The sequence below is a fragment of the Muntiacus reevesi genome, chromosome 7, assembly GCF_963930625.1.
Source record: "Muntiacus reevesi chromosome 7, mMunRee1.1, whole genome shotgun sequence".
In the NCBI taxonomy this organism is placed as follows: domain Eukaryota; kingdom Metazoa; phylum Chordata; class Mammalia; order Artiodactyla; family Cervidae; genus Muntiacus; species Muntiacus reevesi.
Genome location: NC_089255.1, coordinates 19,115,883 through 19,143,063, shown reverse-complemented (window position 1 = coordinate 19,143,063; position 27,181 = coordinate 19,115,883). Strand labels below are relative to the sequence as shown.

General features: G+C 43.0%; 1 protein-coding gene and 1 long non-coding RNA gene across 3 annotated transcripts in view; one reads left to right on the top strand and one right to left on the bottom strand.

The window, feature by feature from the left end:
* Positions 1-886: 886 nt before the first annotated feature.
* Positions 887-10,552, bottom strand: LOC136171533 (uncharacterized). Its single transcript, XR_010663887.1, has 3 exons — positions 10,426-10,552; positions 2,988-3,139; positions 887-1,171 (listed from the first exon to the last, which is right to left on the bottom strand). It is a non-coding gene; the product is annotated as an uncharacterized lncRNA (long non-coding RNA).
* A 172-nt stretch (positions 10,553-10,724) lies between these two features.
* ADPGK (ADP dependent glucokinase) overlaps positions 10,725-27,181 on the top strand; it is a 30,987-nt gene continuing 14,530 nt past the window's right edge. For both annotated transcript variants that reach the window (XM_065941676.1, XM_065941675.1), the window contains exons 1-3: positions 10,725-11,020; positions 18,255-18,480; positions 22,007-22,069. In XM_065941676.1, coding sequence (XP_065797748.1) covers positions 10,788-11,020; positions 18,255-18,480; positions 22,007-22,069 — 522 coding nt within the window. In that variant the 5' untranslated portion in view covers positions 10,725-10,787. The remainder of the gene's footprint in view (positions 11,021-18,254; positions 18,481-22,006; positions 22,070-27,181) is intronic.

The following is a 27,181-nucleotide window of genomic DNA, read 5'->3' as shown; positions in this document are numbered from 1 at the left end:
AGAAAAAATCATTACAAAGCAAAATATGTAATAATAAAATTCCACTTTTGTGAAGATGTATGTTATCTGTGTGCACACATTCTATCAAAAAGTCTGCAAAGGGCTTCCCTGGTGGCTCAGTGGTAAAGAGTCCGCCTGCCAATGCAGGAGACGTGGGTTGGATCCCTGGTGCGGGAAGATCCCACATGCCTCAGAGAGCCTAAGCCCACGGGCCACAGCTATTGAGACTGTGCTCTAGAGCCTGGGAGCCACAAGAGAAGCCACTGCAGTGGGAAAACTGCCCACTGCAATGAAGAGTGGCCCCCAATCACTGCAAATGGAGAAAGCCTGAGTGCAACAACAAAGACCCAGCACAGCCAAAAACAAATACATAAAAGTATTTTTTTTAAGTCTGCAAAGATATACAGCAAAAAAACTGAACATTGATCAGTGGGATTAGGGGTGATTTTTAAAGTACTCATTCTTATCTATATTTTCTAGACAATATGTACTGAATATGTATTGTTTTACGATTTCCTTTTTAAGCAGAAAAAGTCCAGTATTCACTTACTGGAGAAAGAGCAGCCAAAAAAGTTGGATAAAGGAAGTAGGAAAGAGGATCACGGGGGCCCTTCCTATGCCCACGCCAGAACAGCCACAGGAATCATGGTCACCAAGAGCGACTCCTTCTGAAGAATGTGATAGTGATGATACATTTTCCAAAGTGTTGATTATAACACGGTTTGCAGCATGACTCAGTTTAGTGGATCATGCATTTGGCCACAGATCAGGAGCTCTGGAAGAAAAATTGCTACTGGATACCCACTCAAGTTGTACTGGATAAAGTAACTGACCAATGCACCAGATTCCAGAAGGTTGATGAATATGCAGTGAGTAATGTGGTTTCTTTCTTGTACCAGCTCCATGCAAATTGACTGGAGCATACAGAACAATGTTTGAGATCCAATGAAGAAGTAGAGGATTTATCTGCACCAACCTGGGCTTGTCATTCTTGGCTGTGCATGATTAGCATATGAAGCCGTCCTGTTGATGGATTCAGCTGTGACTGGGAGCAGTGATGACAAAGTAGGCTGTCAGAGAGGAGCAAGTCATCCAGATTCTCCCAGACAAGGAGACAATGCTGAAATTACGTTAGGCTTTTTCCTTCTGAAATTTGGCAAAGTGGAATTTGCTGAAAAGTAAGCAGTGCAGTCTGTTTTTAATTTCATTTCTCAAGAAAGCCAGCTAACTTTCATCATGACTTATGAAGCTTGTATCTTTTTTGGAAATTAACTTTTTTATAAACCTTAGTTGAAAATATACATAATTTTTATGTGTGAAAATAATTTTTCCAGTGTATTACCCAGTATTTTTCCAGTGTATCACCCAGTTTTTATTTGAAAAGTTATTCTCTATTGTTCTAAATAGTACATAGTGCCAAAAACTAAAAAAAAAAAAAAAAAAAAAAAAAAGATAGTTTCAGCATCAGGAATGCCTTGTTTAAAGAAATTGGTTTGCAATAGATTGTAATGAGCTATAATGGCCCTGAAAGATTTAGATGACCTTTTAAAGAATGGTTTAGAAGTAAATTGCTAGAAATATTAATTCATTAACAAAAAGAAAAACATAAACAGGAGGGGGGGATGAATTGCCTGCCCTTTTTGGGAGGTAGGGAAGTAACATCCACATTGGGACCTGCAGGCCCTGCCACTGCTACTGAGGCCAGTGACCCCAAGAACTGACGACTTGGGATGTTCGCTACTGCTGGCCTGGCATAGGGTCTAAGTCTGTGGTATAAAGAAGAGCTACTGGGCTTCCCTGGTGGCTCGGTGGGAAAGAATCTGCCTGCCAATGCAGAAGATGCAGGTTTGATCCCTGATCAGGGAGGATCCCCCATGCTGAGAAGTAGTTAAGCCCGTGTGCCACCACTACTGAGCCTGTGCGCTACAGCCCACACACACCACAACTACTGAAATCCACATGCCCTAGAACCCATGTTCCACAACAATGAAGCCACTGCAATGAGAAGCCTGCACACCACGACTAGAGAATAGCCCCAGATCACTGCAACTAGAGAAAAGCTTGTGCAGCAACGAAGAGCTAGCTCAGCCAAAAATAAAAATAAATAAATAAAGTTATAAAAAGGAAAAAAAAATAGAGCTACTGTTAAGGAGATAGATGCAGTCACCTTCATTCTGCCCTGCTTCCTGTTTCAGAATTTTTTTAAGAAGAGAGGGTAGTGTGTCTTTAGAAATCAGAGATTCAAATCTCAGCACCCAATGTCCATACCACCACCACCAACTGTGTGGTTTGGGGAAAGTCGCATAATCTTTCTCAGTTTCTCATCTGTGACATGAAGAGAACAATATTCATATTGTGCAGTTGCTGAAAGATCTGTTATTATTCAGCAAGTATTTATTGAATGCCAGGCACTATCCTAGTCACTGACTAGGACAGACAAGGTCCCTGTTTTCACAGAATTCATATTCTAATTGGATGAGATCACAATAAACAAATGAGAAAATCAGATATGAATAAGTTCTAGACATAAAGTAAAAGAGGGAGAGGTGAGAGAGTCCTCCAGGCTCATGATATTACATTGGCTGCTCAGGGAAGCTCTGTGTGAGCAGACTGTATTTCAGCATAGAGATGAGTGAAAGAATCCACCTACAGTGCAGGAGATGCAAGAGACCCAGGTTCAATCCCTGGGTTGGGAAGCTCCCCTGGAGAAGGAAATGGCCACCCACTCCAATATTCTTGCCTGGAAAATCCCATAGACAGAGAAGCCTGGTGGGTTACAGTATGTGGGGTCACAAAGAGTTGGACACAACTGAGTGACTGAGCTTGCACACACACATAAATGGCAGAAAGCAACCAGGCAGGTAGAGATCCAAGGGAGAATCTGGGTGAAGAGTTCAGAGCACTTCTCTGAACCATTTTTTTGTGGCTTCCTGTGAATCTATAACTATTTCAAAGTAAAAAAGTTCTTTTAAAAGCAATTAACTTACTTTTTTAATATTTATGCATGTATTTGACTGGGTCTTAGTGGCAGCATCAGGATCATCCATCTTCATCGCAGCATGCGGGATCTTTAATTGTGGCATGTAAACACTCAGTTGCAGCATGTGGGATCCAGTTTCCTGCCCAGGTATGGAACCGCCTGCATTGGGAGAGTGTAGTCTTAGCCACTGGACCACCAGGGAAGTCCCAAAAGCAATTAACTATTGATACACATTACAGTCTGCATGCTAAGTCGCTTCAGTTGTGTCTGACTCTGTGCAACCCTATGGACTGCAGCCTGTCAGGTTCCTCTGTTCATGGGATTCTCTAGGCAGGAAGGGATGAGAGGGCAGACATGAGGAATCCTTCAGGGTGATGGATATGCTTATTATCTGAATTGTAGTGATGGTCTGGGATGTGTATACAGGGTAAACTTATTAAATTGTACACTCTATTGTGAAGTTTATTGTATGCTAATTTTATCTCAGTAAAGCTACTAAAAATCTTAAGCATCTAGAAGTAAATCATGCTAAAAATATGCAAAGCTTCCACACATAAAAGTCTATTACATTATGCAAAACATTTAAGTAGGTCTAAATAAATAAATGTACATATTGTAGTCTTAGGAAATACAACACAGTACTGAAAAGATGTCAGTCTTCCCCAAATGAAACTGATGAAAATCTTAACTGTTTTTTTGGTTTTGTTTTGTTGTTGTTGTTGTTGTTGACAAGTCAATTTGAAAGTGTATTCAGGAATGAAAAGAAGGCCAAGTATAGCCAAGCTGCTCTTGCAAACTAAGGTTAAAAAATTTACATTCTCATATCAAAATAGTGAGATGCTGGGATGAGAATAAATGAATAGACCAATTGAGCAAAATAAAGAGCCTCAGAAGGATCCACGTATATGTAGGTAATTGATATTGGACAAAGGGGGGAATGCAGTGTTGTTGAGAAACGACCAATAAAAGGCACTGTGCCAATTGGGTATCTATAAAAAATTCCCACCACAACACATAAATATCAATTTCAAAGTGGATTAAACATATAAACATGAAACATAAAAACTTACACCTCTGAAAAGGAGGATAGGTGAATATTTATTTTCATGACCCCAAGTAAGGAAATATTTTCTAAAACAGTAACAAAAAGTACCAATGACAAAGGAGAAGGCAACGATAAAAAGGAAGAAACTATTAACTACATTAAAATTAAGAACTTTATTCACTAAAGGTATTATGAAGAGAATGAAAAGACAAGTGACAGGGGTGGAGGATGAGATATTCACAACCAACAGATAAAACCTTGTCAAAACCACAGTAAGACACCACTACACATCCGATAGAATGGCAAAACTTTAAGAATCTATTGGTATGTATGTGGAGCAACAGAAACTCATATGCTGCTAGTGGGAGGGTAAACTGATGAGCCACTTGGAAAGATGTCTTATATTACCTAGTAAAGTTGAGGAGGACAAGGGTTAGCGTATGACTCAGAAATTTAACTCTTAGTGTATACCCTAAAGGAGCATCTGCATATGTATATCAGAAGTGTGTGCAGAGCAGCATCATACATAATAGTAAAACACTGGGAAAATTACAAATGTCCTACACACAAGAAAGTTGATAAATAAACTGCCATATTTTCATTCAGGAATATTGTAGGGGGCTGAGCAGCTAAAAACTAGAAAAGGTCACTGTACGGTGATCTGTGCAGGGATGCAGTTCCTCCTTAAAGTGAGAGAGCGGCAGTCCAGGAGGCCTGAGAAGAAAATTAAATATAGTTCTCAAGACCTAATCAGAGCAATGCCAGGGAGTGTTTGGGCACGTGTCAACATGTAGCAGACATGTGGTAGGCTCTTTTAGGATAACTCTACCTCCCACAACCATTTGGTAAAGTAGGAATTATTTTGTAGGTAAAGAAACTGAGGAACAGAAAGGTTAAATGACTTGCCTGAGGTCACCCAGATAGTGGATGGCAGAAGTGGAGTTTTAAAACCAAGCATCAGAGACTTCCCTGGTGGCCCCGTGGTTGAGACTCCTCATTTCTAATACAGCAGGCATAGGATCAATCCCTGGTCTGGGATCTAAGACCCCCCACATGCCACGTAATTTGGCCAAAAACAAACAACAACCGGGGGAAAAAAAAAAAAACCCACAAGCATCAAGCCCCACAATCTCTCCATTTAAGTAGAAACTGGTGGTTGCCTGGCAACAAGCATTCACTGCCTCTCCTTTCTTTCAGAGCCCTGATTTGATTCTTTCAAAGCCATCATGATTTTGTCTTGATGTACTCCCACCTTTCTGCTGTCCCCTAGGGGTGGCAGAGCAAAAGACAGAACAAGTCTGGGTCCCTGACGACTGGAGAGCAGAGGTGTCCAGCCAGATCAGTTTTTGCTTCCTTTCATTTATTTTTTTCTTTATTTTAGCTTGGAAAACAACTCTCGAAGGCAAAATGCTTTGAGAACTGTTAAAGCTCTTGAATTAAGAAGGAAATACAGTTTCAAGGCACTCTTTCCATTTCCTTCCAAACATATGCTGCAAGAGTATCAGAAACCAAATCAGAACTATAGCATATACTGCACGATGCATGACAGGGCTGATGGACATGGCCTGCAGAGGAACACCAAGCAGGAGGGCCTGTACGCACGAAAAGGCTGCACAGGCAGTGTTTGTCTATTTTTAAAAATATTTATATGTGTATTTGGCTGCGTTGGGTCTTGGTTGAGGCACACGGGATCTTCACTGCTGCTGTGAGGGTTCTCTCGTTGTGGTGCCTGGGCTCCGTAACTGCAGCACAGGGGCCTAGTTTCCCCGCCAGGGATCAAACCCGAGTCCCCTGCATTGGAAAGCAGATTCTTAACCCCTAGACCACCAAGCAAGTCCCCAGGCAGTGTGATGGCAGTATTCCAGGGAGCCTGAGGTGTCCAGAGAGCACCACGGGACCAGCCCGTGCTTCACCTGCCTGCTGACTAGTTTGCCCTGTGAAGCTCTTGGGTCCCTGCCAGACACAAGCACTGCACCTCCCACTTTCCCCTGCTCAGCACTCTCTCCGAGCAGTTCATCCTGAAGTGTGAATGTAGGACCATTGCACCGTTACATCCCCACATGCTAAGAAGTTCCCAATCCATGCAGCAAGGTTTGATCACTGGCAAGGAGCCAGCATACCTCTCTTCACTGCTTGGCTGCCACCATTCTTGTCACTCAGCTCCTGTGCCTCCAAGGGTGCCGCCTCGCCCCATGCAGCAGCCCATCCTCTGTTTTGCTAGCTTCCTCCTGATGCAGCTTAGGGAGGAGGATGTCTGACAGCCTGAGAGCTCTGGCTCCAGACACAAAGCCTGCTCTCTTCGGATCCCAGGATCCTTTATTCCTTCTTTTTTGTCTATTGGGAGTTTTCTATAACCATCAAAACTGTGCTTTGATGCTGGCCTTTGGGTGTGACCTGTGTTGGGTGATGTCCCCGGCATCAGGAAAGGCCTTGACACAGAATGGACTTCAGCAAGCACCTTAGATCAAACCCTAGAGGCTTGAATCTATGGGAAAAGTGGGTTATCCCAGCTTTCATGAGGCCTGTTTGGTCCTACTTTAGTTTCTATTCCAAATGTGGGAACAAACTTGCTTCTTAAAACCCTTCAGGTCACATGGGTTGTGTGTGGACTGGTGTTTATGTCGAGGCTAAGGACTGTGTGCATGTGTTAGTTGCTCAGTTGTGTCCGACTCTTTGCGACCTCATGGACTGCAGTCCTCCAGGCTCCTCTGTCCATGGGATTCTCCAGGCAAGAACACTGGAGTGGGTTGTCATTCCCTTCTCCAGGGAATCTTCCCAACCCAGGGATCAAACCAGGTGTCCCACATTGTAGGCGGAGTCTTTACCCTCTGAGCCATCAAGGAAGACCTTGCCTTAAGCTAATTTGGGACTGACAGGACTCTGCTAACTCCTTATATAAATATGAGATCTGCTCCTGGGCCTTCCCGGTCAGGGTCTTGGGTGGGAAACCTGTAGCCTCCGTCTGCCTCTGAACTTTCTGAAATAAATTGCTTTTTGCTCTCATTTCAAGGTCCTCAGAGAGATAACCAATAACAAAGGCCTTGTCTGGAAGCAGTTTGGGTTGGGGGAGGGGTGCCTTGAGGCTTGTACAGTTCTTTTCTCTTTGTTCAGGACGGGCAGCCCCACCTATCCACTTAGGGCTATTTTGTATAACTGTCCCCAGAAATCTAACTTCAAGAAAAACAATTGGCTTGTAAAGCATTCCAGAGTCATTAAACAGATCGATGATCAAAATCTGAAATGACTATTGCTCACTAATGAAATCTTTCAAGAGGAACTGTCGTACCAAGAATATTGAATGCCTGCCCCTGAGCCCCTAGTGAGGAGCGGAAGGAATCAAGGCCCCTGTGACTGTTATGAGACCAGAAGTCACAACAGGCTCCACCATGACGGGCAACGCTCACTCATGTTCTTCAATTCCTGCAGCTCCTACCTCCGAATCTCAGTTAGAATTAGGTGAGCACCGTGTCCCACCTCATCACCACCCACAGTGCAAACTGACACTGAACGACCAACCAATAAGAGCCACAGAGCATCTCTAGCTTGCTGCTGGTGCCCAGAGTATTAGCACCCTGTTTGGACATTTTTTTTTTTTGGCCGCACCTAATGGAATGTGGGATCTTAGTTCTTCAATCAGGGATCCAATCCAAGCCCCCTGCATTGTGAAGCTCAGAGTCTTAACCACTGAACCGCCAAGGAAATCCCGTTCGGACTTTTACAGGAGAAATCAATTTCTGTTTTGTTCAAGGTGCTGTTGTTTGTTATCAGCCTGGGTTCTTGAACTCTTTAATCAACAGAAATTAGTAAAAGGCCAGACAAGAAATTCAGGCAAAGAATTTGCCTGAAACTGGAACTCATGATGTAGCACAATGCAGTGAAAACTAGTAACAGATGCCTTTGCTGGCTCACTAAGGGAGGACAGGTGAGCTGGTCCTTAAGGGGGGTGAGGATAAGGGTGGATTGGTGGGTCTGGTTGGAAGGTTGGCTCAGGTGGTTTGCCCACCCCCTTCATGGTGCTGTGTGCAGGGATCACATGCAGCACTCTGGTTTGGCTCCCGGCACCTCAGAAGTGGCAGCGGGCAAAGGGGAGGAGAATGGGAGAAGGTTGGATTGGGAGTTTGGGATTAGCAGATGCAAACTGGTGTATAAAGGATGGATAAACAACAAGGTCCTACCGTATAGCACAGGGAACTATATTCAATATCCTGAGGTAAGCCATAATGGAAAAGAATATGAAAAAGAATGTACATATTATATATGTATAACTGAGTCACTTTGCTGTGTATGAGTAATTAAAACAACACTGTAATTCAACTACACTTCAATTTAAAAAGGGGAGGGGGGTGCTTCCCTGGTGGTTCAGCTAGTAAAGAATCTGCCTGCAACACAGGAGACCCGGATTCGATCCCTGGGTAGGGAAGATCCCCTGGAGAAGGGAATGGCTACCCACTCCAGTATTCTTGCCTGGGAAATGCCATGGACAGAGGAGCCTGGTAGGCCTCAATTCATGGAGTCACAGAGGCAGACACCGCTGAGCAACTAACACATTCACTTTCAATAAAAAAATGTATTTTTAAAAATTAATTAAATTAAAAAAAAGAAGTGGCAGTTGTGTTTTGGCCTTTTTGTATTTTATAGTTCATAATTTGCCTGACTCCCCAAGTATGCAGTTATTTTTAGTCCCTCATAGTTTCTTTGTATTCTGTTTCTCCAGGAGGAGGGGAGGAGACATTTGTCCAGGTAAAAGCACAGCAGTAAAGGGTCCCAGATTCCAGCCTGTCTCAGTTTTGCCTCTGTGAGTAAAGCTCAAATTCTGGTATGATATATTTGAAAGTTGCTAATAGAGTAGATCTTAAAAGTCCTACAAGAAAAAAAAAAAAGAAAATTGTTATGTAGGTGATAAATGTTCACTAAACTTATTGTGGTAATCATTGCACAAAATGTATATGTAATACACCTTAAACTTGTACAATGTTATATGTCAATTATATCTCAATAAAACTAGAGGAGGGGAAAGTTCTGGTAAGCCTAGGAAAAAGCAAAAGAATTCAGTACAAAGTGCTGGCAGCTTAGCAAGTCTCCTGGGAGCCAGAAGGGAAGGCCCCAGGTGGCTTTCTCTTTACATCACTTTTCCTCTTCCCCTAAGCTTGTTTGCTCCATGGTCTTCCCACAGTTCAGCTTCCTCAGCTGCCCCCTAAAACTTCACCTTGGGAATATATTTAACTGGCCCTATCTAACCTTCAACGTTATGTGACCTTGCAGGTCCACAACCCAAACCAACTAGCTACAGACTCTTGACTCTTGGCTCAAATTCTCAGTGGAGAGACATGGTCTCTGGCCAGTCAGTGAATTCACTGCTTTTGAATTACGTGCTGGTTCAGTCACTTATAGGGTGGTAGGAAAGCCTGCTCACTTGGGGTCATGTGGGGGAGCAGTTTCTCTGGGAACTAACTGACATGTCTCCCTGAGGTGAGAGAAGGGATGGGCAACTCTAGTGAAGACAGCTTCACACAGATATCACTGGCTCCTTTCTTTTCTGTAATATCCTAGATCTCTGCCTGTGTGAACATCTCCTTTGAAAGGAATGTTATGGTCAGGTGGGCTGGGTGGGGTGAGACAGGGAGGGCAGATGACCAGGATAGGGAAATGCTGGGGGAAATGAAGCCAAATGCCCGAGATCAAAGCTAGAGAAATAAAGAACCACTGCCAAGTCCAAAGGTCAGGAGCAGAGTGGAAAATCGGACACAGAGCCAAGGTCAGGAGCCAGCAGAACTGGAAAAATGGAAACCATCCAGGAACAAGACCAGGCCTGGCAAGACGACTGCTGAGAATGAGCTGGCAGCAAGCCTAGCTTCACTCTCAACGGAGGTTCACACACAGAAGAGTCATAGTGAAGACAGGGTCTGCTGGGTTTAAGTCATGTTACCAAGGGAGACGAGGAGAAACCAGGGTTTCTTAACGCAGGTCCAAAACCCCTTGTGTTGTACACAAGACTGTGTGCATTTGTGCATGTTCTGAGGTTGTTAAAAGGAACAGCGCCCCCAAAGGGTTATTTTAAGGTTCGAAGCTGATCATCCAGCGAGGACAATCCCTGCGGACTCCCCTCAGTCAGGGCAAACGCCCCCAAACAGCTGCAGGTCTCAGTTATCCTCCAAAGGGACAGAATCCCCCCTGCCACTCGTGTCCCCAAGGGCTCACAGGCAGCGCTGCTGCTATCGTATTCCTCTGGGGAGCGCCAAGCCCCGGGTCTGAAAGACAGCTTAGTAAACAATGGAGGATGGACAGAGTGGCAGAGGGACGGATTAAAACAGGGGGAGTGCGATTTGTGCCCCTCTGAGGAACTGCTGGTTCAGCTCAAATTGGAACACCGACCGGCTCAAAGACTGACATGCGGTCTTACCCGCTTCTTCAAAATCGGTCTGGTTCATCCTACTAGGAAAACAAACGGATCCTTGCCTCTCTATTTTTGGGTACGGATGGAGTTCTGGGAAAGGGTACAGAGCCTGGACAGGCATCATGGCCTTTGTCCAGCCTCCCTCAGAGCCTCAAAACCGCGCGCGCCCCCAAGAGCCGATTCCGACCAAGGAAGAGGAGTCTCCGCCCCTCTCTTACGTCTACCGCCCCTCCGCGCCCCGCCCATCCGAGGGACCACGGCGCGCAGGCGTGACGTGGCGCGCGAGTCTACGTCGGCGCGTGCTGAGCCCGGAAGAGGCGAGGGCCGGGCAAGGAGGTGTTCTCCGTTGCTTCCACGCCTCTGTCTCCATGGCGCTGTGGCGCGGCTCCGCGTACGCTGGCTTCCTGGCGCTCGCGGTGGGCTGCGTCTTCCTGCTGGAGCCGCAGCTGCCGGGGTCGGCCCTGCGCTCGCTGTGGAGTTCGCTGCAGCTGGGGCCGGCGCCTGCACCCCCAGGAGCCGGCTCCCCTGAGGGCCGGTTGGCAGCCGCCTGGGACGCGCTCATCGTGCGGCCGGCTCGGCGTTGGCGCCGCGTGGCCGTGGGGTGAGTGCCTGCGGGGCCTGCCTCTCTGCTCGTCTCCAGGAGGTGCGGGTGCTCCGGGCCTCTGAGGGCCGCCTTGGCGGAGGTCAGACGGCTTGGGAGCTGGGAGGTAGAGCCGGCGTGGAAACAGGTTCCTAGAGGTCCCCTGGAGGCCCCTCGGTGCTGGTGTCCACGCTACCTGCTTGGCGAGAAGCGTCGCACGTCTGGGACGAGCCCCATTCGTCACTGCTGCCGGGACTCACCAGACTGCTTTTTCCTCTCGGCTGACCCCTACACCCTCCTCGTCTCGGTAGGACCAGCCCCTAGAACCAGCCTAATAGCCTCTTGGAAATCCCTCTCAGCCTGACTGCGTAAAGTTCAAGTCGCTTTCATTCCAATCTCTGCTCTTCTGGAGGCTACTCCTTTGCAGTCAGAAATGTTTGGTCTTTCTATTTTAGTGGCACCCTCTTGCTTCTGAACTACTTGAAGGTGTGGTCGCTGTCTTTAGCTCCTGAGTTTCTTTCTTTACGCCTTGTTTTCGCTTCCTTAATGCCATAGTCTGGAGACCACCATTCTACTGAAACGTCTCTCTGAAAGCTTATCTAAGCCTTGTGGGTTTTCATAATCAGCTTCCACTTTCAGTCCTCACTGTCCGCCTTCTGCAGCCTTCCACACGTTAAGCATGCCTCTCTCCTTGAAACTCTTTTCTTCCCCAGATTTCAATGACATTGCAATTTTAGGATTCTCACAAATCACAGTGCCTCCTTTCTTTATATTCTCCTGTCGCATGTAAGTAAGTTATTCCCTCTACGAATTTTAGTTCTCGTCTAAGTTCGACTTGAATATCTTGCCACAAAAGCAGATCTACCAAGTACGCTACTAGTTCCTGTATCGGAACCACAAAGGGTAAGGTAAAGCAGAGTTATCATGAAGATTAAATAATCTTTGTTATTTAGCATAGTGTCTGCTTTAAAGAGCAGACAGCTAATGTTAGGTAGTGGTTATATATATATATAACACTTTTATTGTTTCTTCAGGTGCATTTTCTTTTAACTCTTCTTTCAAATTCAGGCACTTTCATCTGTATCCTTATCAGCTGAATTGTCCTCCCTGGTTTTGTGGGTCTTCAATTCATGAGCTTTCCAGGTGGTGCAGTGGTAAAGAATCTGTCTACCAATGCAGGAGTCGCAAGAGACATGGGTTCGATCCCTGGGTTGTGTAGATCCCCTGGAGCCATTCTTGCTTGACAGATCCCATGGACAGAGGAACCTGGTGGGCTACAGTCTATGGGATTGCCAAGAGTCAGACATTACTAAGCACACACTTTCAATAAATATTCATTAACTACATGGTATGCAGTAGGTTCATGCTAAGTTCTGAGGATCCAGGGATGGATGAAGCAAGGTCCCAGCCTCATTTTTTGGAAACAAATATATTCACTATTGTATTAGTCCACTTAGGCTGCCGTAACAGAGGACCACAGACTGGGGGCTTTTTAAACAGCAGACATTTATTTTCTCACAGTTCTCCAGGCTGATAATCCAAGAGGAAGTCCTCTCTTTCAGACTTGCAAATGGCTGCCTTCTCGCTGTGTACTCAGATGGCCTTTACTCCATTCATGAGCACTTCTGGTGTCTCTTCCTCTTAAACTGACAGTAGTCCTGTTGGGTAATGGCTGTGTGCATGCGTACTCAGTCATGTCTGACTCTGTGACCCCAGGGGCTGTTGCTCACCAGTCTCCTCTGTCCAGGCAAGAAGAATGAATTGCCATTTCCTGCCCCAAGGCATCTTCCTAACCCAGGGATCGAACCCTCATCTCCTTTGTCTCCAGCACTGGCAGGCAATTTTTTTTTTAACCACTGCACCACCTGGGAATCCTGGATAATGGCCTCATTTAACCTCAATTACTTCCTTAAATAGTCCCTATCTCCACATACGGTCACATTTGTGGTTAGGGCTTCAATATGAATGGGGGTGGGGTGGGGGAGAGGGACACAATGCTGTCCATAACAATTATGAAAAGTGCTTTCTTGTGTCCCAGAGAATAGTAATTCTTCCCAGGATGAGGTTTCAAGAGAAGCTCCATCTAGAAGCTAACAATCCATTTACTATTGCTACATCACACATTACCCCACAACTTAGCTTTTAAACCAGTGTCATTTTATTCCATGATTCTGAGGTTCAGTTGGGCTTGGCTAGGCGATTCTCATTTGGGGTTTCGTGCAGTTTCAGGCAGATGATGGCTGGGCCTGGGATCATCTCAAGGTGTTGATTTTTGTTGTCAGCTGTGACCTCAGTCGTGGTTTTACCTAAACGCATACAGGTGGTTTTTCTTTGTAATTATTTAGCTTTCTCACCTCAGGATGACTGGACTAGAGGAGGGATCCACCACAGGGACCAGGTAGTAGCATTAATGCTTTTTACGACCTAACCTTAAAAGCACACAGTGTCACTTCTCATAGGCCCAGGTCCAAATGGTTTTGAGGAGAGGGGACATAGAACACACCTGGGAGGGAGGAGCGTCAGCCTCTCATTGTAAAATGAACATGTGGGAGGGGGCACGTTGTGGCCATCTTAGAAAATATATTCTGCTACAGTGACTTGCATGGGTCAGGCCCTGGAGAAAAAAGGAATTTATCCACAAGAAGGCTGGGAAATAAGTCCCCCTGGGAAGAGAGAACCAAATGTGAAAAGGTATTTGGCTTGTTTGGCAATAGCAGGTTGGTCCTGTGTTTAGGGCAAGGACTTTATGATAGGTGTCGAGATGATACTGAAAGAAGTCTTGTGTGTCAGTGTGGGTGATGGGAAAACCATAAAAGTTTATAAGCAGGTACAGTCCATGGAGTCGCAAAGAGCTGGACACAACTGAGCATGAATGGGCGTGCACACACACAAATGATGCTAAGTTCTTTTCACAGACTTCACTGGAGGAATGGAAAATTTGAGCAGTGGTTCTGACCTGTTTGACTACTTCACATTATTTTTGTGGGTAACAGACTAATAAAGAGGAAAGTCTTGAGACCCTGACACTAGCTATGAAGCCATAGAGCTTTTTCTTGTTTGCCATTGGTGCTAAACAGGTGAGATTTGACAAGAGGTTAGATGTGGTAGAGTAAATAGAGGCAGTTGCAAATGACAGGTTCTTAGTATTGGGGATCTTATAACTTCATGTAGGCAGATAGAGATATTGTCAAGCTTCCCTGGTGGCTCAGTGGTAAAGAACCTGCCTGCAATGCAGGAGATGTGGGTTCAGTCCCTGGAGAAGGAAATGGCAACCCACTCCAGTATACTTGCCTGGGAAATCCCACGGACAGAGGAACCTGGTGGGCTACAGTCCATGGGGTCGCACAAGAATCAGACACAACTTAGCAACTAAAGCAACAATCAATATTGTCATCCAGTTTTCACAGAGAGTGAACTGGGTCTTGGAAATACTGATTTGCCCATGATCTCACAGTTGTCAATGCCAGAGGTGCAGCTTAAACCCATTTGTGGCTCTCTGTGCCACGTTGTTGCCATGAAGAGAGATTAAGAAAGTAATAAGTTTGTGGTGAAAGGTAACCAGTTTGGTTTCAGAGGGGAGAAATGTACATTCCTATAGGATCATAGAGCAAGCTGAACCCTCAGCTACTGACAGCCAGAGGCTGTAGTTGAGGAGCATGGTCGCAGTGTAGGGACTCCAGCACCTAGACTGAGGCCAGAGGCTAGATAGCATCACCCAGGAAGAGAACAAGAAGGGAAGGTAAATGGCAAGGGTGGGATGAGGGGCAGGCACTGCCATGTAAGGGCCTGGTGGGAGAGGACCGGAGAAATAAAGGAATGGTTTCAAGAAGATGGTCAATGGCAGGCCCACAGCCACATTTTTCTAAAATGTATGCTGCCTCTGCTTCAGAATCGGGCTCTGGTCCTAAGACTCATTGGGTGCATGATAAACCCCTCGTTTTAGCACTCATTCTCCCTCACCTGGCTTGCTCTTTTCAGACCATGTTCAGACTCTCCTAACTGGATCACCATACCTGTTGTATCCAGACACAAGGTTAATCCCTTCTGCATCTTTGCTTGTGCGTGCTCCTTGTGGCTTTCAATATCAGATAAATCTGGGTTTGAATGTAGGCTCCTCCAGTCTTGACCTTGGAATGTTAGTTAACCCCCAGCCTTACTTTTCTCAGCTGAAAGCAGTGATGACTATTTCCCTGTCTTAGAATGTTTTGCAGATTGGTGTGGTCTGTCTGAAAATGCCTGCCTTCTTCTCTGTCCAGAGCATCATCTAGGGTGTGGCCCAAGGACTACTGATCCTGCCCTCTTGGGTTTCTCTTCTCTGTGGTTCTGTATCTTAGAGTGATTATGATTAGCTTTCATACTATCTTAGGCATAGTGTGAAAGCTGAAAAGAACCTTAAGAAATGTTTTACAGATGATAAAACAGAAGGGAAGTGATAAGAACCACCGTTCTTGTCTTTAAGGAATTTACAGACTAGAAGAAACTATTCCTCTTTCCCACCCCAACCCCCGATCTCTAATAATATGCCTGGCAGCCTTGGCTCCCAGCGCCCTCTGCTAGCACCGCCACTTGTGTAGGCATTCAGCATCTGTTCCCTCATTTTACCTTCCAATTGTTTTATCTGTGTCTGTGTTTTCTCAAAACTCACATTGTAATCTTTGATACATTTCTGTGAAATTCTGCCTAAGTGTCAAATGAACATAATTTTGTCTTCTGGTTTTTTTGCTCCACCCTGACCACCCCACCCCATTCCCACATACATACACACACTTCTTTTCCCTATAGGTAGCATGCTTGTTTACATTTTAGTATGCTGCTGAATTGATGTAAGTGCAGAGAAAGATTCCTGTTCTGTTTGAAGTATTATAAAATATAATTAGAAAGCAGAGGTAAAAGTACTTTGGTATCTGGCACATAGTAGGGCACAATGATTTTTTTTTAATAGCTATCATGTAAATTTTTTCTTAAGATTTTCCCCTTTAGTATTCATGGCATGATTAGGTGGGGGATGGAAAATGTTCCTATGGTAGTTATATTGTTTTAACTCAAAATTAGTTCAGTTGGGTTTTGTCTTGTGCTGCAAAATGTGCTAAATAAACTGTTCTTTTTGGTTTTGTTTTTTGTAACTGGAACTTCCTCCATTCTCATCTTTAAGAAATCAAACTCCCCTTAAGTTCTCAGCAGAACTAGATATGGAAGTGATGTGTTTATTGACGTCTATCTTGAAGTCGTTATTTCCAAATATGGGTACATCCCTTGGTATCTGAACCTTTGCTATGCAGACTCAAGACCCAAATCCATTTAGTTACTTCATGGAAATAATGTCCCACACTATCCAGACTTTCACTGTCTGCACTTTGGGAGCCTTCTGGAGTCTGAGAGCCAGGGATACCTGTATTCCTTTTAAGCTTCTACCCTTCAGACATCTAATGTGACGTCCAGCAGAAATAAAGGACACTCCGTGTGAGGTGCATTGAGACCACTTTACAAGGTGTGTTGGTTCATATCATGTAGGCTGTGAAAGGAATATCTCATATGAGTAAGAACCCGCCACGTGCATGTCAGTGTGTTTTATGTGCTTTGTATGAAAGGTATACTTACTCTGAGGTTATGCTTTCCCAGTTGATCAGAGTAATTATGTATGTTTGACTTTAAAAGAATAAGACCATTCAAGTATTTAAATGCTGTATGGTAGGCAAAAACCTTTTCAAAAATTTGGGATTCATAGGGGAAGAGTTAACAATAGAATCTTAATGAGAATGTAGTCAGTTTTGTGTTGTGAGGAGGGCTGTGTCTCTTCCGGCGCTTGTAAACCTCCCTTGAGTGATGTAAATAATATCTAGCCCACATGAAGACCTTTTAAGAATTATTTGTTCAGTTCTAAAAGTAATGTATGCTTATAAATATTAAAAATACATCTGATGAAAAATAAAATTCCTCTCCCTTACTGCAGTCTCTTTTCTCATCTTTAGAGCTGGCTACCATTAACAATTTGGTGATCAAGAGATTTTTAAAGGAGACTAGAAGGGAGACATTGTAGTTATATATTATACACCAGAATCCAATCCATTGGGCCTTGTTGATTGATGAGTTTACCTTCTGGTTTCATGAAAAGTGAAAGTGAAGTCACTCAGTTGTGTCTGATTCTTTGTGACTCCATGGACTGTAGCCTGTCAGCTTCCTCCCTCCATGGAATTTTCCAGGCAAGAATACTGGAGTGGGGTGCCATTGCGTTCTCCAGGGGATCTTCCCGACCCAGACTCTCTACCATCTGAGCTACCAGGGAAGCACACAACTTCTGGTTTCCTACCTACTTGGAACTAGCCTGGATGGGCAGCCCCCCTTTTCACCCAAAGCTGTTTCATTTGGTCATCCAACCCCACTGGCAGGGATGGCAGAGGCAGGAATAAAGGTGCCCGGGGACCTCATCCCCCCGCCCAAAGTATTTGGAACTTCTTTTTTAAAAAGGAATGGCTTTTGGAGAAAACACACACACACACACCCCCCACTGAAAATGTAAGCCACAGCTTCTACATGCATGCATGGGAGAGGTGGGCCCAGACAGCCTCATGTGTATTTTATAAATCTGTAAGCATTAACCAGGTGATACCACACCGACTGACTAGTCTGTAAAGTCCATGATGATGAACACCTGCCAAGTGTTGAGTTGTTACAAGGCTGCAGGTGCGCTTAGGTCTTTAAGACATCACTCAGCGCTCAGAGTTTCACCTGGAAGTAGTCAGTGTATTTTACCACCATCCTCAGGTGTCTTTTAAGGGAAGGTGGCTCTTGACCAAAACTTTTACTTTGCTTTCTCTGTAACAAACAGTGTTCCTAAACATGTATTATCTTATTTAATCTTCACAATGGCCCTATGAGTTAAATACTCGTATTACACGATTTTAGAGAGGAGGAAACTGAAGACAAAGAAATTAAAGTGACTTGGCCAGGTCACACAGCCAGGGTTAATCCAAACAGTTTGGCTCTGCCATTATTTTCTCAGAAATGGTGTATTTGTGTTATGATACTTTGTTCAGAAACGCTGAGCACCTGTCTTCTCACTTTGTAATGAGTGTAAAAGTCTACCAAGCTCTTGCCAGGATAAGACATACATATCCAGATAAAGTAATCCTCCTTCCACCATATGCTATTTGCTTTCCAGGTCAGGTTTCTGAAACATTTCCCTGTTGTTAAATGCAAAGCTGTTGCCCCAGTGCTTCGGTTTCTCTCTCACCGTCTCTTCCTTCCTTCCTTCCAGCGTCAATGCATGTGTAGACGTAGTGCTGTCAGGGGTGAAGCTCTTGCGGGCACTTGGCTTGAGCCCTGGGAATGGGAAAGATCACAGCGAGCTGCGTTCGAGGAATGATCTAGAAGAAGCCTTCGTTCACTTCATGGGGAAGGGAGCAGCCGCTGAACGCTTCTTCAGTGATAAGGAAACTTTCCATGACATCGCCCAGATTGCATCAGAGTTCCCGGAAGCCCAGGTCTGTCTACCAGTGGTAAATTAAGATAGGGTGGGAAAAGACACTTTGTATGGTTTCTAGAAGCAACCAAGCAACTTCTCCAGTTTGCCCATAGGGGTTGCTTGTTGGCAATACAATTCTGCAGTGTTTTTCTCTTTTTGGAAAAGTGTGTATCTGACCTTCCTTTAACTCTGCTGTTGCTAGTCATTTCAATTCAGCCAACATTAATGAGGCATACTTACTAAAATTTTAGTCCTGGGTTATCCATGAAATTGCTCTTTTTTCATGTTACTCAGGTTTAAAGTAGGAAAATGTCTACTCCAGAGTTGATTGGGTACTGCTTGGCTGATACCTTGCAGTAATATTAATATGGCTCAGTTCTTCCTAAACCAAAAAAGGCCAAACCCGCAGAGAAATAGTGACAGTATCACTCCCCCTTCTCCCATATTGCAACAGTCAGAATGTCTCCCGGCATGGTCAGATGTGTCCAGGGTCAGGGAGAGAAGGGGTGCAGGATCACCCTGACTGAGAACCGCTGGTCTAGTTTGGTGGCTCTCTGACCTGAATGTGCATCAGAGTCATGTGAAAGGTGTTGAAACACAGATTCCTGGGCCGCCCTTCCAGAGTTCTGATTCAGTACTTATGGGGTGGTCCCAAGAATTTACCCTTACGGCAAGTTTTCTGGTTATGTGGATGCTATTCTGACCACCTTGTTCTGAGAACCATTGGTTTACAGGGTAAAGACTGTCAAAGATAGAACTTGGGAGTCTCCACGCCCACCTGGTGATCACGAACACGGCTCTGGAGCCTACATGGTCCAGACACTTCCTCAAGGCTCTCACACCTGCCAGTTCCCCTGCCCTCACACCTCTTAAGGGCAGGATTTTGTTGTTTAAGCTTCTCTCCAGTGCCCACTGCATCTCATCCCCAATTTTTACCTAAAATCTTCTCTTACCCATCACCCCAGTCTGGGTGTACTTCTCACTTGGGGAGCTCTTAAAGTTTTTTTTATTCCTTTGGAAGCCACCCATTTGAACATTAGCAGTGGGCACAGGCCTTTCCCAGCTGAATTTCTCAAGGAGACAGCAAGCTGTTAAGACCTCAGATAGTCATTTTGATAGCTGAGTTTGGTAATGAGATTCTGATCTTTTTTTTTCCTTTCTGTACACGCAGCATGGCTTGTGGGATCTCACTCCCCCAATGCAATCCTAATCACTGGACCACCAGGGAACTCCCAAGATTCTAATCGTTTATGAAATAGTCTTGATAGTTCTAACAAGATGGCAAATCTACTGCTTAAAAGTCTTTAAGATTGTAGTATCCAAAACACCAATTTGCTTTCTGTTCTAGTCTCTTTGGCCTTTTGTTTCATAATGCAAACATTTTTTCTACAGAAATTTTATCTTTTACATCATCTAAATTATTTCTTAACATTATAAAACCTAAAATGTGTTATTTATCTTCCACTAGTGTGGCACTTCATTTGGTACCTTGTCAAACTCCTTTAAACTATAAGGCAGATGGACTGATAAACAGCAGGTAATAATAACTATCATATGAAAACTCTAAAATCCATTACATAGAATCTTATTGTTTCCCCTGGGATTTTTAGTAAATTCTTCTAGCCATCAGAGTTAAATAAAAAACTAAGGTTAACATGTTAAAAGGGCAAATTTCAGCCTGTATATCACAAAGTTTCCAATTTATCTATAGAAAGCCATTACCATCCCATCTGAATCCAGTGATCCGTCAACACAAAACTTGGTTGGGCTAAAAGTGTTGTTGAGCATCTAGAATTGAGTTGTTTAGTCTGTGCCTCTGCATGGGGCTAGGGACTAGAGAGGTAAGGTGGTAGCATTCAGTCCTCCCAAACAGAGCTGCTGGTAAAGTTTCTCAGCTTACATAATAGAGCATCAGCCTTATTTCCTATTTGTCAGCTTTTCAGAGCGTGTGAATCCATCCTTACCACAAACGAATACTAGACTTGAATTCTCTGCTCTTCTCCTTTAAGTCCTCAGCTGAGAGATGTGGTGTGTCTTCTTTCAGAACCCATTACCTTTAGAATTTTACTCCCAGGAAAGCTTTTATAATTCCTGATGCATCAATGTGTGTTTCTTCCTTTCTCAAAATCTAGCAGCAGTTACTGAGCACTTACTGTAAGAAGACAGTCCTTTCCCTGAAGGAGCTAGACATGTCCCCAGATGACACTCGCTCAAGAGGACAAGGGCTGTAGTGGAGGTCTGTTCTGAGTCTACAGGTGGCAGGTAGCAAAGAATCTGTAATCCTCTCTAGAAGGAGGATTGTGGAGATGGTGGTGACCATAGGAAAACGGCAACAGAAAGCAGTACAGAAGAAGTGACGTTACAGCTGATATTTGAAAAGTGATCACCCGATCAATGAATGAGAAAGGGGAGGCATCCTAGTCAAAAGAAGCAGCATGTGCTTAAAGGCATAGACACAAAGAGGAAAGCAGACTTGGAGAGCTATAGGCAGGTGGAAGCAGAAAGGAAGGCAGGGGACAGATAAAGAAAGACCTATGTACCTCACTTAAGAGTTGGATTTTAAAACTGATTCAAGAAGATACATGCATTCCAGTGTTCACAGCAGCATTATTTACAGTTGCCAAGATAAGGAAGCAACCTTAGTGTCCATCAACAGATAAAGATGTAGTGTGTGTGCAGGTGCATGCCTGTGATAGAATATTACTCAGCCATAAAAAAGAATGAAATTTTGCCATTGTAGCAACATGAATGGACTTGGAGGGTATTTTGCTTAGTGAAGTAAAGTCCGAGAAAGACAAATACTGTATGATATTGCTTAGATATGTGGAATCTAAAAAATACAACAAACTAGTGAATATAACAAAAAAGAAACAGACTCACAGATAAAGAGAACAAACTAGTGGTTATCAATGAGGACAGAGAAAGGGGGAAGGGGCAATATAAGTGGTAGGGGATTAAGAGATACAAACTGTTAGGTATAAAATAAGCTGCAGGGATATATTATACAATATGGAGAATATAGAAAATATTTTATAATAACTATAAATGGGATATAACTGAAAAAGTGAATCACTACATTGTACTGTTGTAATTTATATATCAAATATACATCAGGAAAAAAAATTGAGAGTTGGATTTTAGATCATTGTAATATCGAATGCTTTTCAGGAGGAAACTGACATAGTCCTACCCTCATTTTAGAAGGATCACAGTGCAGAAGATAAAGTCTGTCCATACTTGTCGTATTTCCTTTTATTTCATTTATCTGTTCTGGCTGCCTGGAAGCTCAAGGCCAAGGTTGATCTACAGTTAAGGCAATTATACTGTTTTCCAAAGGTAGCAATTTGTTTTTTTTTTTTTTCACCTTTCCTTATAACTCATTGTCTCCTCATCTGTGGGGTTAATGTTGTTATTAACCCCATCTGTGTGTACTTGTCACCTCAAATTTTTGGGGGGGGGGAAATGGACTGTAATTAAAACAGTATTAAGCTTGAGTAGCATAGTTATGCTAAAAAACTGCCTAATAGCACTGAACTGTCTTACAGCACTATGTAGGAGGAAATGCAGCTTTAATTGGACAGAAGTTTGCAGCCAACTCAGATTTAAAGGTAAGTCAGATTCCCAGATTAAAACCTATGTCCTTCACTAGTATTTCAGTAATTTTAGGGGCAATACTGAGTACCTGTCTGTTCCTTGATTCAGCTTGCCTGGGACTCTTGTTAGGAATATAGTCATCGAAGGAGAGGAGTGGTAGCTAATGATTTCTAAGTGTTTACTACATGTCTGATGTTGTCTCCAGTGTGTGATGTAGATTACCTCATTTAATCCCTGCAATAACCTATAAGGTCATAGGTACTGTTGTTGTCATGCTTTCTACGTGAAGCTTGAGACATAGGTTTATAGCTAGAACAACTGTATTGAACAAATAGAACAGTTGTAACCTAGGACCCCAGAGTCCATGTCCTCGAATACCTTACCATGTAATCATTAAGAGCATGTGGGCTCTGGAGTCAGTGCCTGAGGCTGGGGATTGTGCAGTGATGAGAAAAGACTTAGTTGACTAATTCTTGAGGCTGGATCCAGAGTGTTAAAGGCCACTGGATGGGGGTTGTTAGGGTCATGTCTTTAAGTCTTAAATCATTTGGTTTAAATAGAATTAAAATTACTGCTATTTTCAAAATAGCTTCTGAGTAAGAAGTTATTTTGCTGCAAGTAGAATAGGTCTGAGAGGGGAAGCCAACAAGGAGGTTATTGCTGTTGTCTTGTAAAAGCAATCATTTTACAGCAAGACTACAGCACTAACCTCCTTGCTGGCTTTGACTCGAGTAACCAGAAGAGGAGAAACATGTCTATCTAAAGCCTAGTGGAATCACTTGGTGATAGACCATATGTAGGGACAAATAAGGTAAGTTTAACAGAGATGGTTCTGAAGTAAGTGAACTTGAGAAGTGCAGAATAGATGTGACTACTGACGATGGAGAGAGGGAACCAACAGTTCTTAGGGGTGCAGAATCAAAAGTGCAGAGACGGACCCAGAAACACAGATCAACAGTTTGAGGGGACAAAATTCATATGGACCCACAGCATACACCAAGGGATGGATGTGCTTAGATATAGAGAGCATCTTAAAGTATGGACATTCACATTTTTATAAGGATTAAAGTTTTCATAAAAGATTACAGTGGGAAATTTTTTTAAGAGTCATTATCTTTATAGATAGTAATAAACTCCCAAAAGAAGAATATTAGAAGTTCCAGAGCTGATCTTTAGAAGTATTGCCAGCTAATGGATGGAAGAGAAGATCAATCATAAGCTCATTGGAGAGAACCCAGGCCCTTTGCATCAGAATCCTGGGCATTTGATCTGGTCCCTAAAAGAACACCCTCTTGACCCTGAGAAGTAATTTAATTCTGTCCCTGGAAGTTCTAGGTTAGATGTTCCTTTCAGTATTTCCTCCTCTGAGACCAGTATTTGCTGTTGGTCCCTGGAGAAGCTGGCCCTGAGACCAGTCCAATTGGAAAGTATTATGGTAAGAAAAAGGGGAAGGGAATAAAAAAAAAGAGTCTGACCTTAGTAAAAGATTGAGGGAAAGAAAAGGGTATTTGTTACTCCTTCATCAGATTGTTATAGTCTTAACAATAATCTGATAAATTTAGGTATTACCATCCTTTTAAAGAAAGGAGGTCTAGAGCGGTTCAGTAATGTGCCCAGGGTCGCCCAGCTGATGGTGGGTGATAAAATAATAAAGCCAGGATTCAAACACCAGGCTCTGCCTTGACCTCACCACCCTATACTGCTATCTCAGATTCAATTTAACTTGCTGAAATGCCTCTCAACATGACAAAGTGATCATCTAAAAACAACCACAGATTAAGGAGAAGGAAATGGCAACCCACTCCAGTACTCTTGCCTAGAGAATTCCATGGACAGAGGAGCCTGGTGGGCTTTTGTCCATGGGGTCACAAGAGTCAGACACGACTGAAGTGACTTAGCATGCATGCATGCATTGGAGAAGGAAATGGCAACCCACTCTAGTATTCTTGCCTGGAGAATCTCAGGGACAGAGGAGCCTGGTGGGCTGCCATCTGTGGGGCTGCACAGAGTTAGACATGACTGAAGCAACTTAGCAGCAGCAGCAGCATTTTCCATAGGTAATAATAATCATTAACGTTTTCATAGCTCTTACTGTTTCCCAGGCACTGTCTTAAGTGCTTTACTTTATATTAACCTATTTGATCCTCAAAAAACCCTGTGAGGGAAGTCTATTATTATCCCCATTTTGTGGATAGGAAGAATGAGGCATGGAGAAGTTAAAGCTGTTCAAAGTCATACCAAGTAAGGAGTGAAGCTGGAATTTGAACCCAAGTAGTCTAGCTCCAGAGTCCAAGCTGTTTCCAGGCAAACTATGTTGTGTCTCAGAAATAGACCCTGGTGAATATAATAAAGACAAATGTTATGGAACGGTGAAATAGAAGCCAGATAGCAGAAGAGAGCAGTGTCTTTTTTGCTTTTTACTTTGGTAAATGGTAATTACACTGATTTTTCAAATATCAAACGAACCAAGTATCCCAGAATAAGCTCCACTTGCTTCTGCTGTACTACCCTTTTTATGTATTGTTGGATTCAGTTTACTTACATTTTGTTTAAAATTTTTACATCAATTTCCCTGGGGGATATTGATCTGTATTTTTCTTTTCTCATATGTCTGTCTGATTTTAATATTAGGGTAATACTGACCTAACAGAATGAATTGGGGAGTATTTAGATTTTTTTTAAAAAGTGTTTGTGTAGAATTCACCACTGAAGCCCTCCAGGCATAAGGTTTTTCTGCTGTTTGGTTGGTTTTTAGTGTTTTATTTTTCCATTTCACTTTGTTGTTGTTTTGGGGAATGGGGGTTAAAAATTTTATTGGAGTATAGTTTATTTGCAATGTGATGTTAGTTTTGGGTATACAACAAAGTATATCAGTTACACATATATTAACTATTTTTAAAAAGTTTTTTCTCATATAGAGGCCTGAAGTTTTTGATGTGGGAAGGTGTTTAATGATTTGATAAAAAGAAATTCAGATTATCTACTTCTTGAGTGTGCTTTGGTAGTTTTGTCTCTCAGGAAATGTGTCTGTTTCATCTAAACTGTTGAATTTATTGGCTTGAAGTTAATTATAATGTTCCTTTACTCCTTTAAGTCTGTGGAATCTGTAGTGATGGTCTGTCTTTCCTGATACTGGTAATTTGTATCTTTTTCCTTTTCTTTGATAAGTTTGGCTATTGGTTTATCAATTTTATTGATCTTTCCAATAAATAAAGAGCTTTCCAAAAAAAACAAAGAGCTTTCAGTTTCATTGATTTTTTTCTGTATTTTTTTTTTCTATTTCATTGGTTTCTATTTGCTTTTAATTTAACTTTCATTTTCTAGCTTCTTAAAGTCGTGGCAAAGGTCACTGATTTGAGAACTTCCTTTGTTTTCTGATGCAGGGTGTTTAGTACTGTAAATGTCTCCTTAAGGACTGCTTTAGCTCTATCCTCCAGATTTTGATTCTCTCTTTTTATTTTCATTCAATCCAGATGCTTTCTGATTTCCTTTTGATTTCTTGAGATGAGGTATTTAATAGCCTATCTTGTGGGATACTTAGAAGTGTTATTTAACTTCTAAATATTGAGAGGGTTTCCACATCTTTTTATATTATTGACTTCTATTTTAATTCCATTGTGATCAGAGAATATGCTTTTCTGATTCCTGTTAAATTTATGGAGACTTTTATGACCTTGCATATAGTATATCTTGGTGAGCACTTGGGTAGAGTGTTGTATCGATGTCTGTTAGGCCAAGTTGATTGATAATGTTTTTCAGGTCTTCTATTGTCTTCTGATTTTCAGTCTACCTGATTTATCTACTATTGAGAGAGATATTGACATCTTCCACAATAATTATGGACTTGTCTGTTTCCCTTCAAGTTCTGTAACTTTTGGTTCATGTGTTTTTAAGCCTCTTTTTAGATGCATAACTGTTTAGAAATGACTTTTTTTTATCATTACCAGGGATAAAGAAAATAATTTCATAATATTCTTTGCTCTGTAATCAATTTTGATTAAAATAGCCTTTCCAGTTTCGATTAGTGTCATCATGATATATCTTTTCCCATTCGTCTGCTTTTAACCTGTTTGTGTCCGTATATTTAGAATGTTTCTTGTAAGGCTACATACAGTTGAGGCTTGATTTTTAATGCACTTTGACATTCCTTATCTTTTTTTTCTGGCTGTGCTAGGTCTTTGTTGCTGTGCTCGGGCGCTCTCTCGTTGCTGCGAGGAGGGGCTGCTCTCTAGTTGGGGTGCACGGGCTTCTCTGGTTGCAGAGCAAGGGCTGCAGGGCATGTGGTGCGTAGGCTTAGCTGTCCCTCAGCGTGTGGAGTCTTCCCACCAGGGATCACACCCATGTCCTCTGCATTGGCAGGCAGATTCTTAACCGCTGGACCATCGGGGAAGTTCTCCCTGTCTTTTAATTGGGGTATTTAGACCATTTTCATTTAGTGTCATTGTTGTTATATCAGGCTAAATTTAAATCTCACAGCTTGCTTCTTGTTTTTTGAGTGGTTGATTGAGGGCTAATGATGTACATTATTAGGTTATCACAGTCTGCTTTCAAATAACATTATTAAACCACCAGACAGGATTTGAGAGCTTTACAGTCATGCGCCTTCATTTCTGCCCTCCAGTCTTCATACTGCTGTTGGCATGTTTGTTATGTCTAGACAGACTATACATCTCACACTATGCTGTTAGTACTTTTCTTCAAATAGTTAATTGTCTTTTAAAGACAGTTAAATAATCAGAAAAAGATCTTATGTACTTACTTATACAGAGTACCATTCCTGGCATTGTTTGTTTGTTTAGATTAGTATTTCCTTCTAGTATTTTCCTTCTGCCTAAAGGATTTCCTTTAATAGTTCTTGTAGTGCAGGTCTGCTGGTGATTAATTCTTTCAGATTCTGTATATCTCATTGTTGTTCAGTCAGTAAGTCCCGTCTGATTCTTTATGACTCCATGGACTGCAGCACCTAGGCTTCCCTGTTGTTCACTATCTCCTGGAGTTTGCTCAGACGCATGTCCATTGTGTTGGTGATGCCATCCAATCATCTCATCCTCTGTCCTCCTGTTCTCCTGCCCTCAATCTTTCCCAGCATCAGGTAGCCAAAGTATTGGAGCTTCAGCATCAGTACT